At 42.0% G+C, this 16223-nt stretch overlaps 1 protein-coding gene across 5 annotated transcripts in view; it reads right to left on the bottom strand.

The window, feature by feature from the left end:
• Positions 1–16223, bottom strand: part of PCDH15 (protocadherin related 15) — a 695790-nt gene that overhangs the window by 123019 nt on the left and 556548 nt on the right. For all 5 annotated transcript variants that reach the window (XM_075109425.1, XM_075109424.1, XM_075109422.1 and 2 more), the window contains 2 exons: positions 2328–2633; positions 926–1150 (listed from right to left, as the gene is read on the bottom strand). In XM_075109425.1, coding sequence (XP_074965526.1) covers positions 926–1150; positions 2328–2633 — 531 coding nt within the window. The remainder of the gene's footprint in view (positions 1–925; positions 1151–2327; positions 2634–16223) is intronic.

The following is a 16223-nucleotide window of genomic DNA, read 5'->3' as shown; positions in this document are numbered from 1 at the left end:
ACTTACATTTAAACTGAAGTTGCCAGATATGAAGCTCACATTTGTGAGCTATGCTTTTGTTCCTGCTACAATTTTTTCTTCTTGGCTAAAATGCAAGTAATTAAGCTCTCTTCTCTCCCACAGGTCACAGTTCTTCACTGACACAGTCAACAAAAATGAAGCAACTGTGCAAAAGGACTGACTGGCTCCAGAACTGCACCTTTGTAAAGGCACGGAGGCATGATTTAGAGCACCTAAAATATCCTCTCCTCTTGGACTTGAGTACACCAACCAAATTAAGATGGGTAAGTGTTAATGTTTCAGCTACAAATGCTTTTCATTTGTGGATCATTACCAAAAGAATATCATTATCCCCATATTATTGGTGAGATAACTGAAACCCACAGGCGATGCTGTAAGTCGCTGCATAAACACAATTCATTGTGCAGGATCACTAAAATAAGCCTGTTCCTTTGCAGCTCTGTATTTTCAAGCAGCAGAATTCGAAATATAGGATAAGGTATGCCACATCAGCACTCAATACACCTGAACGGTTCATAAAATCACAATTTAGGAGAGCTTTAACTGAAATGTGACGGTGTCATTTTTGCAAACAAATCCATTAGGTACTTATTTCAACCTTTCAGGAATTGTAAAGGACTGCACGTTTGCGTGTGTCAGGTATTCTTGTACTTCATAAATCTGTGATCCAAGATTTCACTACGTAATTGCATATAGAAAAGTAATTACAGCTGTTATAAAGTGGAAGTTTAACTGAACAAGCTGCTGACAGAAAAAGGCAGTAGCTTCACACAAGTGAAAACGCAGGAAAGCAGACATACGCCTCGCATGCGCTGGTGTTTCAGCAGGGCACCTGCGAGGGTTGAGGAAGTCTTTTGTGACAGATAGGAGAGGATGCTATCAACTGACAAGTTACTCCTCTCACCTTCACTCTCACTGTGACAGTAGCGAGACCAGGAGGCATAGTGCCCTTGCTGTCGAAGGCTTCCACAAGAAAGGTGAAGGTTGCTTCTGTGTCAGAGAATGATTCATAATCCAAGGACTTCAAAAGCGATAGCTCGCCTGTATAATTCTTAAGTGCAAAATACTGTAGGGCTTCCTGGGTCCGTATTCGATAGTTAACATCAGAACCAAGATCAACATCCTTTGCCTGGAGAGTGCCACACAGGATAAAAATAATGTACTTAAAGCCAAACAAAGTCAATTTTCATTAAAAAATCCCTACTAGATTTAAAGAACATAAAAAACAAACTACTGCAAACAACTTTAGTTTTGTTATTTATTCTAATAGCACTTAATACTACTGACAAACACAAGGAAGACAAATCCACTTAAGGTTATAAAATCCAGAGATATCTGACACGGGAAATGAGCACAAGTATTCTGGGCAAGAGTCACTGGAAGCTCAGTCTGTTCTCGTTCCCTTCCCTGGGCACCTGCTACAGGCCACTGCCAGGGAGAAGACTCTGGGCTACACAGGAATTTGATCTCACCCCGCATGGCAGCGCGGACGTTTTTATTTCATACCAGTATTTAAACAAAGAATATTGATCTTCACCAGCATAAGGAGTATTATGTGATTGCTTTAGCTGTAATTTGACATTAGATCTATTTGCAGTCAAGTCCAGAGAAAAGCACCCTTGTTGAAATTGTCTCAGGACAGATTCTTCTCATTAAAGGACGCTGACTAAAACATCAGGAGGATATATAGACTGCTTGTGGGAAGTGAATCTCAGCTGTCTCTAGAGATCTAGCTCATCCTTGAACAATTAACTCTCAGTTGTCTGAGTATCTTTCATAGTCAGTGAAGAGAAGACAACACTTCCAGGTGTTCACTTCACTTTACTCCAACTATCTTAGGTGAAGAGCTTGGAATTGGATGAATTACTTCTGGAAGCAACTATTTATCTCCATTAACCATAATGTGAGATTAGACATCCAGGTTTGACTTAGATGTCTAAATCAGTTGAGATAAAGCTCTCTTTTGCTACTACTGTAAACAGGTAGAAGCGATCTGATGGGAGCTTTCAAAAGACAAATCAAAAGCACTTTAGATGTATAAAACAATAATCAAAGAAATGACAATAATGGTGTAGGTTTTGCTGTTTGTTTTTTCATCATTGCTCTTATTTCCAAATGAACCTCAGCTTCAAAGTATTTTTATGTACCTGTCTAAAGGTCATGCATTTTTCAGTCTGTTAAGTGTCGTAACTTCCCCTGCGCCAGTTTGCAATCTTTTACTGCAGTCTCACTGACCAGTTAAATAAGAACATGCTTAGTATTGCAGAACACTTACACAACATCTTCACTCTGTAATGCTTTCTTACCTCTATTTGCAGGAAGACAGTGCCTGGTGGTAGATTTTCTGGCACGCAGACAGTGTAGGAAGCATTAGTAAAAACAGGGCTGTTGTCATCAATATCCAGCACCTTGATCGCTAGAGTTAGCGTTGAACGGCGAGGGTCCACAGCTCCGTCTGTTGCTTCAACAATAAGTTCATAGTAGTCCCTTACTTCTCTGTTCAGTTTAACTGCTGTATAAATGCTACCATTTGATGTGATTCGGAAAAGATTGTTGAAGTTTGCCAAACTGTAATGAACTTGACCATTAACACCAGCGTCTGGGTCTGTAGCCTAAAGAAACAGAAAAAAGAGCCACGTTTTAATGCATGTCTTAAACACCTACAAGGGCCATACCTACATGGGAATAACGGGGTAAGCTAGGGTAACATTCAACAGGGTACTAATGCTTGTGTGGCTACTCAGCATTTCTTGTTTACGGCAGCTTGCCTCTCTCGGATATTTTGCTGAAGATAAAATATCCCACAGAAACAAATCTCTCAATTTGCAGTGACATAAGGTAGGTTTACTGGATGCCAACTGGACTTCAGGAGAAAATACACATTTGGTTGCTCAGCCTTGGACAGCTGCGCACATAAGCAGAAGACAAACCAGATGTTTTTAAAGTCAAGCCATCAGATACGTCTAATGCTGAAGTATCTTTAGGGTTAGGTGGTATCTGAGGGGAATTTTTATTTTACACTGTTGGACTTAGGTGTTTCGTTGCTGCTCAAATCATTACGGAGTGGATGCTTAGATGAAAGATAAAGCAGTCAGCAGAGCGCTAGAATGGACACACTAGTTCGAAATTTTCATCTCACTTGTTTGTCACATTTAGTAATATTTTAATCGTTGCTTTCTGAGGAACCACTTAACTTTCTATAGTTTACCATTTTCTTCAAAACCAAACATTATAACATTTCATCCTTATTCTTCTACACTCAGAAGAGGCAGATGACTGCAATAGAAAACTGCTCAGATTTTGTTCAGTTGGTATCTTTGTTCTCACATAGTGAAATAAGTCTCAGATAAGTCTCAAATTTCAGTATCAGCCAAATAATTCTTGCTATTACATAACTTACATCCCTTACAGGGATGGACAAAATTCCTACGTTTTTCCTAGAGCTACCAGGCCCTCAACGTAGACTGATGCTGACCTGTTATTTTTCCTCCTCTTAATTAAATTATGGCATAATGAATAAGGTTATGTAAATTAAGAAAAGGGCATCCTGTGAGCAAGGTATTTTCATTTACTTGACTTTATAAATGATGCTAAAGACATCTGGGAAGATCATAAGAGATTTTCATGTTTTGTTATCAGAACAATTGGCAGGAAGTTCCCATGAGCATTTAATTCCAGTGAAGGCATCCATTGCAAGACACTAATGAAACCATTTATCTTCCTAGAAATCAATTAAAAGTTAATTAGAATTGTTAATAAGAAAAATTTCACTGTGCTTTTCCCCTGCACTACATCAACGCATTAACAACTAACGGCTACAAGTTCATGATGACCAGTCTATGGATAACATAGTCTTTTCATCGACATCTTTCAACATATGATTGATTTGCTTAGTTTACAAGCAATTCCATTTCCTCCATAGAAATAAGTGATTTGGGGCAGAAAGACCTCCTAGATGACATGCTGGAAAACCATCGGAATGCTACTCAAGGAGAGAAGTTTAAAGCGTGCAGCAGCAGACACTTAGCTTCACTGAATGGAAAGCAAATTACAGGAAATGCAGAGTAAGTTGCAGAACTTCTCAATAAGACACTAACAGCAAGATTACCTTCATAAGACTTAAGCTCCAACATGAGTATGAGGTCAGTCCTCACACTTAGCCTCTAGCTTAAACCAAAGCCATGTTATAGCAATTAAACTGATACTAAACAGAGTTTAAATGGCATTAAAAACCCCACAAAAATCATTAACAGTACGCTGAAATTCTACGACCACCGGAAACTATGAGAGTAAACCAGGTAACATTTTTATTGAAGATTAATTTGGAAGTATGGTTTTGAATAGACAAACTTAATTTTTAGGAAAGTAAATTAAAAATACTTTCAAATATATGGCAGGCTTCTCAGTTTGGTTCCCAAAAACGTGATTATGTATGTTGTAAAGTCATTTGTGTACAGCCTTGGGCATAAACATCTTTTCCACATTCTGCAGATCTGATTTGTTTCCATGCAGACTAGCAGGCAAATCATCATGGTTAAATCCAGTTAAACTAATTGTTATAGTACCACCATAACTCGGTGAGAAGTCAGCCAAAGACATGTGAGCACAGTCATTAGCTCTGTGCATTCTTCCATATCTTAGGCCTGTGCTTCCACAGCATGGGGCAAATTCAAATTTCGGAAGGACGCTCTAACTGAACCCTCAAACAGAAGCTTGCTGCACTTTGTCCACTAAAATTTCTACCATATGGATCCTCTGATTTTCTACTAGATAAAAAACCCCAGCTTTTCTCCAACCTTCCTGCTCTATCTGTGGCATTACGCCAGACACTACTACTGCCTGTTTACAAAGCCGACATCCCATTTCTCGGGCAGTGCTTTGTGTTACCCGTCTTTGATGAACACCATGCAGAAGCACAGCCACTGAGGAGAAGGGCAAAGCTGAGAAGTTACAACAAGTTATATGAGCACTGTCCAACCTCAGGCGGCTTTGCGACCCCAAGAGACTTGGAAAGGCCAGAATGCTGTACGTGGTGGCTGTCAAGCCCATGCCAGGGGTTGCTGCCTTCTGCCCAGACTCCTGTATCGCACAGCAGATGGGCTTTTATATCCCATAAGAGCCTCCCCCTGTCCCCACGCCTTTTCCTGCCTGTTGTGGTCCCCCCACAGGCTGCAGGGGAAGCTGCTCTGGCGCCAGAAGCTCCTCTTCCTCCTCAGTGCTTGCACAGCTCTTCCTCACTCCTCACTGCTGGGAGGAGTTCTGCCCTTTCTTAGTTCTTATTTCTGTTTCCCAGAGGCACCAGCAGAGTCGCTGCAGGGCTGGGCTGTGCCCTGGGGAGGCCACTGGAGCCAGCTGACCCAGCCATGCCTGACCCCGCCCCACAGAGACCCCTCGGCCCCACTGCCAGCCCTGGGAAACCTTAAATGTCTACATATGTATAAAACTGAAGTGCATGTTTTTAAAGAATTAAAACAGATCTTTTTGTGAAAAAAAGCTTTAAGAAAATGCTAGTATTTTACAAAATTAAATTGCTTTTACAGTTTAAGATCTCCATTCATTAACATTTTATCACTATAAACTTGAAGAGAGATAATGTACTCTTTATGGATATGGAAGAAAGAGAGTTTAATCTGTTTCCTAAAAGAATCCTATCTCAACAGTATGCAAAATTAACTCTTTCCACATGAAAAACATTTCACAGAGCCTCTTGGAGCCTGTGGGCAATGGCTCCACAGAGCAGTCCTTGAAGGACTTGCTGGTGACATGGTTACTATCTGTTCCTGTTTGCAGGTCTTGCTTTGTATCAAAATAGATGACTTTAAGTCATCCCAGTTTCCTCCCCACGCTCCATCACTGACAGGTACACGCTGCCATGTACATATCACAAACCTCGACCAGAAGCTAAGGGAGGAGGAGGTTTGCACAACAAGGAGTTGGGCTTTCATAATGTCCTGCTTCGAAAATCAGCCCTTCTTGAACTTCTCACTACCCTTAAAACAGAAGCCAGCAACATCCCAATACATTTAATATGATTTGCTTATGGCCAAAGCTGAGCTGATTTACCTGGGTATACCATTACCAAAGGTGGAGAGAATCATAGAATCGTTTAGGCTGGAAAAAAACTTTAGGATCATCAAGTCCAACCATAAAGTGCAAAGTCCGCCACTAAACCATGTCCCTAAGCACCATATCCAAACGTCTTTTAAATACCCCCAGGGATGGTGACTCCACCACTTCCCTGGGCAGCCCTTTCCAATACCTGACCACTCTTTTGGGAAATAAATTTTTCATAACATCCAAGCTAAACCTCCCCTGATGCAGACTGAGGCTGTTTCCTCTTATCCCATGTCTAGTAACTTAGGAGAAGAGACCAACCCCCACCTCACTACAACCTCCTCTCAGGCAGCTGCAGAGAGCGATAAGGTCTCCCCTCAGCCTCCTCTTCTCCAGGCTAAACCCCCCCCAGCTCCCTCAGCCACTCCTCAGACCTGCTCTCCAGACCCTGCCCCAGCTTTGTTGCCCTTCTTTGGGCACACTCCAGCCCCTCACAGAATCCCAGACTGGTGGGGGCTGGAAGGGCCCTCGGGAGCTCATCCCGTCCCACCACTGCTGGAGCAGGCACCCCCAGAGCAGGGGCACAGGACCGCGTCCAGGCGGGGGGTGAATGTCTCCAGGGAAGAGACCCCACAGCCTCTCTGGGCAGCCTGTGCCCCTGCTCTGGCACCCGCACAGGGAAGGGGTTTGTCCTCATGTTCAGGTGGAACTTCCCGTGTTCCAGCTTGTGCCCGTGGCCTCTTGGCCTGGCGTTGGGCACTATTGAAAAGGGCCCAGTCCCATCATCCTGACACCCACCCTTCAGATATTTATAGGTATTTGTGAAATCCCCCCTCAGTCTTCTCTTCTCCAGGCTGAACAAACCCACGTCTCTCAGCCTTTCCTCTCCGCTGGACTTGCTCGAGCAGTTCCCTGTCCTCCTTAAACTAGGGGGCCCAAAACTGGACGCAGCACTCCAAATGTGGCCTCACCAGGGCAGAGTAAAGGGAGAGGATGACCTCTCTCGCCCTGCTGGCCACACTCCTTTTCATGCACCCCAGGACACCGTTGGCCCCCTTGGCCACAAGGGCCCGGTGCTGGCTCAGGGTCACCTCGCTGCCCCCAGCACTCCCAGGTCCTTCTCAACAGAGCCGCTTTCCAGCAGGTCACCCCCAGCCTGTGCTGGTGCGGGGGGTTGTTCCTCCCCAGGGGCCAGGACCTTGCACTCGCATTTGTTGAATTCCCTGAGGTTCCCCTGGGCCCAGCTCCCCAGCCTGTCCAGGTCTCGCTGGATGGCAGCACAGCTTCTGGTGTATCAGCCACTCCTCCCAGCTTGGTATCATCAGCGAACTTGCTGAGGGGACGCTCGGTCCCATCCAGGTCACTGATGAATATGTTGAACAGGACAGGACCCAGCACAGACCCCTGGGGAACACCGCTAGTGACAGGCCTCCATCCAGACTCTGCTCCATTGATCACAACCCTGAGTTCTGTTGCTGAGCCAGTTCTCTGTCCACCTCACTCCCCACTCATCCAACCCACACTTCCTTAGCTTGCCTGTGAGGATGCTATGGGAGTCTCGATGTCCTGCTTGTCCCGAGGGGCCCAAACCTGAGCCCAGCATTCGAGGTGGGGCCTCCCCGGGGCCGAGCACAGGGGCCCCATCCCTGCCCGGCTCCTGCTGGCCACACCAGTGCTGACACAAGCCCGGGGGCTGGTGGCCTCCTTGGCCACCTGGGCACTGCTGGCTCATGCCCAGCCGGCTGTCAGCCAGCACCCCCAGGGCCTTCTCCGCCGGGCACTTCCCAGCCCCTCTGCCCCAGGCCTGCAGCGTTGCCTGGGGTTGGTGTGACCCAAGGGCAGGGCCCGGCACTTGGCCTTGTTAAAGCTCATAAAGCAACCAGTTTCCTTCTCTGTTTTCAGCTGTAACCATGAGATACAAATCACAGATATTGTTTTTCTCTGGGCTACACCAACACTGAAAATAATTTATTCTATTAGTTAAGGTCCATTAGGAGTAAGAAAGATCTGACCACAAAATTAGCCAGATTTCTTCCTATTCCCAATACCGCAGTCTCTGTCTCACCCCAGCTTCTAATCCCTACACCTCTGAAATTGCGTGTATGTGTAGGATACATACAGAACACATTTTTTCCCCCCCCTACAAGAAGCCAAAACTATCAAAGTTGAGGGCAGCACAACTGATAATCCACATTTCCAAAGATGATCACTCACTCTTCCCCTGCCACAGCAGGATGTCAAGACCAGACAACTGAAGAAAGAACCTTCTCATTTCTGCCCTGTTTTCCTGCTAGATGATTTTTTTTGCCTCATCCAGCTGTAACCCGAGTCCCTGCTTCCCCCCTTCCCTACGGTTGTCACAGGGAAGGAAAGTATCAGTTCAAGTGCCCGTAGAGGCAGCAAGGGGTAATACACAAGAGAGCGAAAGAGTCTGAGGCAACTGGCCTTCACACAAGCACTGCTGCAACACCTGAGTTCCCAGCCACCATACTACCCCAAATCTGCCAACCCATTCTGGTGTCCGATCACTTGCAACCACATGCAACACACTTGGTAAATTTGAGTAAGAAACTAAGCTGATGTTGCTCTTTTGGGTTAAATAAAAATTCAGAACCATTCGTCTGCATGCTCAGAGGTTTCCCTCTTTTCTTACTGAAGCTGGTTCAAGCAGCCTGTTAGGCAAATTTACTATGGCAGTGTTACACAACTGAAGAGCTCATAAACTCACTTACATCAATGTGGCCTAACCAAAAGAGATTCTGTCAGGATAGAGGAGCATGCTTCACACAGGTCTAAGGTAATTTATTTTCTTTTAACTGAGAGCATCTGCAGGAGTACAAGATTGACTTAAAAAAAAAAAAAAAAGAGAAAAGCAAAAAACCAATCCCTTGCTGACTGGCTCCTCTGGCCAATGCTGCAAGAGATGCACAAAGATGGGACGCACGTTTCTATTTCTCCCATCTCATTATATTTATTCAGAAATAGGAAAAGCATGTTCCTCTGAAGAGTCTCTAGTAACTCCTGCTGTTGTTCTAGTAACTCCTCAGGTCTAAATGACTACTCTCATTTCCATTTCTCATGGGGCTAACTTATAAAGTCCTGCATGATAAAACAAACCCAGAAACATCGGAATATAAATGAATCGTTACTTTATTTCCTGGAAAATACCATAATCTAAAGGTGATAGCCTTTATCTGTTGTGGTAAGCTTAAATTTGCATTACCAACTGTGCTTCAACATTACTAAGAAACCCTCATGAAGGAAAACCAACAGTGTTCCAGAGTAACAAATTATCTTTCTCCTTCTCAAACAGCTTGAAAATACAATTCTGGGAGATCTGAATTACCAAAATATCTCTTGAAAGATCATTAACTCTGAAATATAATGACAAGTGCTTAAATGTCAACAATATTAATTATATCATTATCATTCTTTTCAAAATAAACCTCCTACTAATATCCACAACTCTTGCTCACAAAGGGTAACAACAGGATTTAAGCAGGTTAATTGAAGGTTTATGCTCAGACTGCTGGAGCTGGAAAACAGCAAAATAAGGCACCGTGGTGGTGGTGTTCATACTTCTCTGTAAAGCAGAGACAAACATGACATATCTCTTCACTAAAGCTGCAAGCTGAAACGCTTCTTAGGAACCACTGCCACCGACTCAACTTCCTCCAGATTAATTTTTCCTTCAGGCCTTCTTCAGGGACAGAAGTTCCCCATGACCCACCCAACAAAAGCTCCAAATCGCCGACAGCCTCTCCAGTGTTCCAGCAAACACTGCACCTTGAGCAAGGGGTGGAAATCGTGCTGGAGGACACAAAGAATGCTGTCGGTGGGGGTTGGGTTATTGTTTTCCTGGATAACAACAATACTTTTTGTATTTTTATGGGTTTAATGGGTTTATTATTATGGGTTTATTTTTTATTATTATAAAGGGTTCAGAGGATTCCCAAGCCTCTCAGTTGTGTCAAAGAGTAAATCAAGTGTGGGTGGGAGTGCTCAACTGATTTTGTACTCGTTTTTCAGAAAGATTACAGTTTGAGTTCATGGGACAAAATTAACATCTCCCAGGTGCAGCAAGAAGCCACAGATATTTGAAACATTAATGACCTCTTGGTATTTATTTAAAAATATTTTAAGGAGGGAAAATCAGTCATCCATAAAAGTTTGGAATTTTTCTTCTTCCCTATATTTTCAGAAAGGCTTTTCCTCTCTTTCATTTCTTTTTGCCTGCTTTTACACAGTCTTTCATTTCCCTATTTCATTTATTATGTACTCTAAGCCAAGGAAAATATTAGAAGTCCCCAACAGTTTTGAAAGAATTCTGTCAGCTCAACTCAGAATAATGTCAAAAGTAGTAAGGAGACAAGGAAATACCTTTGCCCTCCCAGTGTTGTCAGCAGCTTCACACACACTTTTCTATTGTTTCTCACAGTTAGATTAATAAATCATGCTCCTAAACACTCATGGCATTGCTGTATGTCCATCACAGATAGTTGCAATACTCCCTTGCAGCCTCAAACCCTACAAGAATTCGTTTGTGCAGAACTACCTACAAAACTGACATTTAAATTACTTTATTCATATAAAGAAAAGAAAATTCTTTTACAGACTTGCAGGATTAGAAGACTGCAAGGCTTTGTACAAGTTTCAGGCAAAAAATGATGTAATGCTTTTATTCTGTGTTCATGCCTAACCAAAAGTATATAGAAGGCTTTTTAACTTACGTAATTCTGCTATATAATTTCTGACATGCCGCAAAACTTAACGTTATACTGCAAGAGACAGAGGCTTAGTTACAATGTGTGATAAATCTTAAATGTTCTGAATTATTGGCCTGCAAAAAAAATGACTTGATGAAGAAAGATGATATAAGGAATACACAGTAAAATTAGACATAGCAATATCAGTGATCTATCACTGGCTGGGGCAGCCCAACTGGGTGTAGCTGGTCTAAAAAAATTGGAGAGGCAAAAGTGCAACTCGGAGGCAGCACCCTCAAATTTTGGCTATCTTGACATTTCAAGGCAACTTTTTTAAGAGAACAATCTAATGCCCTACACACACATGTTTTTGAAAAAAACTCTACAGGTTTTGTGTATATCTTCCAGGAACTTTTCAAAAGAAGAACTATCTTATCGAACTACCAAGTCATACCACTGTATGATTTTTCTCATGACTACACTTAGAGTAATTGGTTAGGGTAAAGGTAGCACATGGTAATTTTTCAAATACTGATACATTTTAGCCATTATACAAGATGGGAAAACCTTTGATAATTACTTTCATAGACAATGCAAATTTCACTGCATCTGGAGGGTTAGTTTGGAAACCAATTAAATGTGACTCTAAATAAAACTAGATAGTAAGAACAGTTAAGTGCTACAAGCAAATATAAATTAAAATAAATGAAAATCAGAAAGCTCATGGCTGCAACAATATGATTTAACGGACTGATGAACCTCCTACAGAAGTTAATCATACTGTAACATTTAAAAACAGACAAGCTTTCTTTCGCCTGGTGTGCAACCAAATCCTAAATTTAGACTTGCACTGCCTGTTTTTACTTGAAAGATCATTAGAAATTTTGCTTTTATGATGAGTATGTTCTTTGGCAATGATATGATCAAGCAATTTAGAGATTAAACTAATGAATATATACACTAGCAAGAAGAAACCCCAAAGCTTCCTAAATCACAGATGAAAAATAGATGCATTGTTTAAAATCTCCACATTTAGCTGGGCTTCCAAACATTTCTCCAATACGTTTACCCATTTTAAAGTTATTTTTGTAATTTCTCTAGATTGCTGGCTCTCCTCATAAGCCCACCTTATTAAAGAACATTAGAATCTGAATCCGAGCTGGAACATAACGGCCAACATTTGGATTTGAAACTACTTATCTCACGAGTCACTCTTAAAGCACTCTCTGTTGTCTTCTTTTATTCACAGAATAATACTTAAAGGAAATTAGTTTTCTTATATCAGTTACAGATATCAAGGCCACAAGGTCTGAATGTTAGAAAAAACTTATCGACACCTGACACACATCACAAGAAAACTCCCTCACTTCTCCTTCTACCAGGTGGTCTTCGAAAAAGGAATCACTAATCTAGACCATTGTTTGAGTCACAGAAGAACATCCATAATGAGAAACTGCAGGCAAAAGTTGGCAGACCCAATACAAACCATTCTAATCTGTAAGCTCAGGAAAACCACGATTTATTATCCCAGTGACAGAAATCTGAACAGCCAAATCTAAACAAATAGAATCAGCCATCAAAATACTAAATGAGCATGTATTACAGACATGAAACCGCTGATTCAGAAGATTTAGTATGGCATTGGGTTGACAAAAGATGAAAGGGCTTAAAAACACACTGGGATGCAAGGTGTCAGGCAGACAACAACAAGAATGCCTTTCATACAGAAGTCCCTGGACTCTCAATGATCAACTGTCGTGATTGTGAAAATGGCGGAAATACTTCTCTGACAGCAAGTATCAAAATTTGCACTGCATGACATCACAAATGTTATTACTCCGAAGACAAAGATGTAAATTAAAGCACAAACACAACATCAGAAACAGGAAAGACGAGAGCACGGCTTTTGAAATACATTTGGTTTAAATGGTCACCCCATTTACCACATGGTATGGGTGGCAAGGAGCGTTTTAAATTATTTGATCTGTGTCTTAAGCTCACCTAAGGTTCAGCAAACCACTGTAAAGCTGAGGGAGTGTGGCTGCAGCCGCGTGCTGTGAAATACCCTCCAGGAATTATACAACCCTTCAGGGGTGTCAGCAGAAAGAAGTTAATCATGCCTAACACTGCTGGTCTGAGATGGAAAAAAACTGCACAAATCTACAACTGCACGTATTTCTTCTAAGCCACAGGTTTGGACTTGAAACCATGACATCTATCTTGTTTTAAGAGGGTGAAGGAATTTTCTTGCTAAGAAACAGGTGAAAATCCAACTAGAAGCTCATGGGACAATGACATCAACTTTAGCTATGGCTGTCATTTCATTTCCTCTTACTCTCTAGAGTAGAGATGCAGCCTTTAATAATTATTATGACAGCTAATTATAAAATCTAAGAGCCGATAAAGGGAAATAAAGATAAAATTAATTTAAAACGTATAGCGAACAATATTCATAGAAGTTACCATTTTCTGCATTTCTCATCCCTCTTGCATATCCCCTTTTAGGTCAGAAAGAAGATATTCCCCAAGACTTATCATTTTGAGGAAAGCAAGGAGGAAATCCCCTTTCTGCACACAACTTTAAGCAGCATTCAGCCAAGCTGACATGCGCATGCCCTGCCACACACATGCAAAAGGTTAAAGGCAGGCTCTGTGGATGCAGTGATTCAGAGAAGCTACAATTCTTCCACCTTCATCAGGTATTAGGGGCTGACAAAACTGATACGGGCCGGGCAGGAAGAATAAAAGCACTTGCAACAGGACTTGAGCACATCCACGCCCTGTCGGAAATACTCCCCCCTCTGCACGTCTTGTCTGACGTGAAACTATGAAAGTCTTTATGCCACTGGCATCCGCATGAGCATCTCATGGGAGACGGTGCTGAAAGCCTTACTAAAGGCCTCTGTAATCTACTATGTAGACTACTTTCTTAATAATCACGCAAGGAAACGAAAGCACAAAGGTCCTATCAAAATGACCTTGCGATGAGCCAATCACTTATAAGAAACTACATGAGAGTTACAGAAAAGAGCACAAACAGGAGCTCAAGAATAACAGCTCCGAGCACCTCATTCCCACACACGCAGACACTGCAGAGCCATACCGCTACGCGGTAGCAGATGCACTGCTGCTGTGGATGCGCACATCGCAACCAAATATGGAAACCCGAATTTCCTCCAATCGTGGTCCAACTGCCACGTTATGATTCTCCGATTTTAGATTGTGATTAATTTTTTAATCAATTCTGACTTTAAAATCCTAGCTGCTCGTAGTGGTTTTACATATATTAGATGAACTCAAAATACGTTGGAAGGTAATGTATTATGCAGTGAGCAGTAGTCATGGACTCACTCTGGGTATTTGAGATTTACTTCAGAGACCATGATTTTACTCTTGCCCAAAGGCTTAATTCCTTTCCCTCACAGACTGTCCTCTTCTGCCAATAAATCTCCTTTTTTCTGGTCTTGTCCTTTTCCCTCCACCTTTAATTTTCCTGCACGTTGTCTAAAGGTACAGGAGACCTGAGAATTTAATTTCAGAAGCTGGTATTTTTAATACAGGTAAGGTGTAATCTACAGCTAAGGCTGTGGGAAATTATACACTATTCTATGAGCCTTCACACAGAAAACACGACAACGGTGATTTAGATAAAGCTAAATTCATTTCTAGACTTTTTACAACAAAATTTTGTAATGTAATACCTCATCAGCACTTGAAGCAGTTTTCTTGTATACAGAAACACAGAATCATGTAGTTATAAGGGATCTCCAGAGGTCACTTCGTCCAACACAAAAAGCCTTACCAACATTTGCAAAATTTAAACTGGACTTTAAATGGTGAGACTTGCAGGGTTTACTACCTTATGAATTTAAATAAAAATAGAAGCTGGTAAAAATTTACTGATATTCACAGACAAAAAGCTCTGTTAGGAAACTGGCACCATAATTACATTTAATTAGCATTCAAAAGTGACAGTTTGCTTCTTTACATGACACATTTAGAATACTTCTATACCATTAAAAGAAAATGTCTAGAGTCAGTAGACTGGTGCCATATAGGCTGCCTCTGTCTCACTCATCTTACAGTTATGCCTTGCTTTGTTCTGTAGTGGACAGACACTACTGGATATATACCACAGGTATGAATTTACATTTATTACGTAAAAAGAAAAGTAAAATATTTCCATTGAACAGTACAATCAAAGAAAGTCCTTCAAAATCTCACTTTTCCAATAGGTAGAAGAGCTCCATCCTAAAGAGCAACTTACTTTAAGTGTTTCTTTTCTCTTTTAAAGAAAAGCAGCAGAACCCGGAGGTATTACACGCACTGCCTGCAAACCCCTTTCATTACTGGAGCTTATTTGTACTGTCTCCATTTTATGAAGATCTAAGGTTCAGTGTTACTTGAACATCTGACTGGGGATTGGTTTGTCCATACTTTCCTTCTCACTTCCTCTCATGTCCCTATCTACCCTTGACACCAACATGTTCACGTTAGAGACTTCAAACAGTGCTGATCAATGACACAAATATACGCCTACAATAAACAAATGACGGGTGTGCGTGAACAAACCTGGCTATACATAAAAACCAGATGAATAAAAACTTCAGTCGAGCGATTCATTTCCTCTCCTGGGCCCCATCAGGTCAACCGCTTCTTACTGACCACAGACTGCGTTTTGAAGGTCTGTAACAAACTACTCAGAACTGTGTTCTGCTGAACAAGAATGCGAGCCCACTTGCAGATTTTGCAGTTGCCAGATTGCTCCCCATCTAAATGTCATTCTGTTTTTTTTACCTCCTGTGCACCTGGTATTGATTAATAGTAAAGGGTACAATGCAAATCATTCAGATGGCGTACCTTCAGCAGGATCTTAGCTGTTTTAGACCGCAACAGACAATAAGATGCCTGAATTTAATTTTCAAGTTTCCCATTTGAAGCTTTTTGTTTCCTGTTGGTCCTTTGTAGAGAACTTAGTTCAGCAATTCTCCTCCTGTCTTGCGGAGGGATCCCCATGATCAGACATGAAAGAACAGCAGGGAATCTAATACACCTCCAACTGCCCCAATTTAGACAACACTGTGCAAAATAAAAGGGATCTGAAATACATCTGCTACACTTCCAGCCTTATCCTTTCTAGCTTTTGTTCTTTTAATCTTCAGTATGCTCCTCAAATCCCCACAGGCAGCAGTGCTCTGCCAGTGCCTTCAGGAACTCCAGCTGGCAGACAAAGGGCTGTCGGAGACGCAGAGAGCGATTCAGAGTGTGAACGCTGCCTCCCTGCCTGTAACAAGCCCTCCCCTCTTCAACAGAAAATCTTTCATTGCCCTTGTTTGGCATCTCCTTGGGAAACAAATTCCCAAACGTTACCTAGGCCCTTCTGGGAATCCCTTTTTAAGTCCAACTTTCCCACTCAAAACAAAGTAGAGCACAGAAATCTCT

This window comes from Phalacrocorax aristotelis, chromosome 14 (genome assembly GCF_949628215.1).
Source record: "Phalacrocorax aristotelis chromosome 14, bGulAri2.1, whole genome shotgun sequence".
In the NCBI taxonomy this organism is placed as follows: Eukaryota; Metazoa; Chordata; class Aves; order Suliformes; family Phalacrocoracidae; genus Phalacrocorax; species Phalacrocorax aristotelis.
This window is presented reverse-complemented; position numbering and strand designations above follow the sequence as displayed.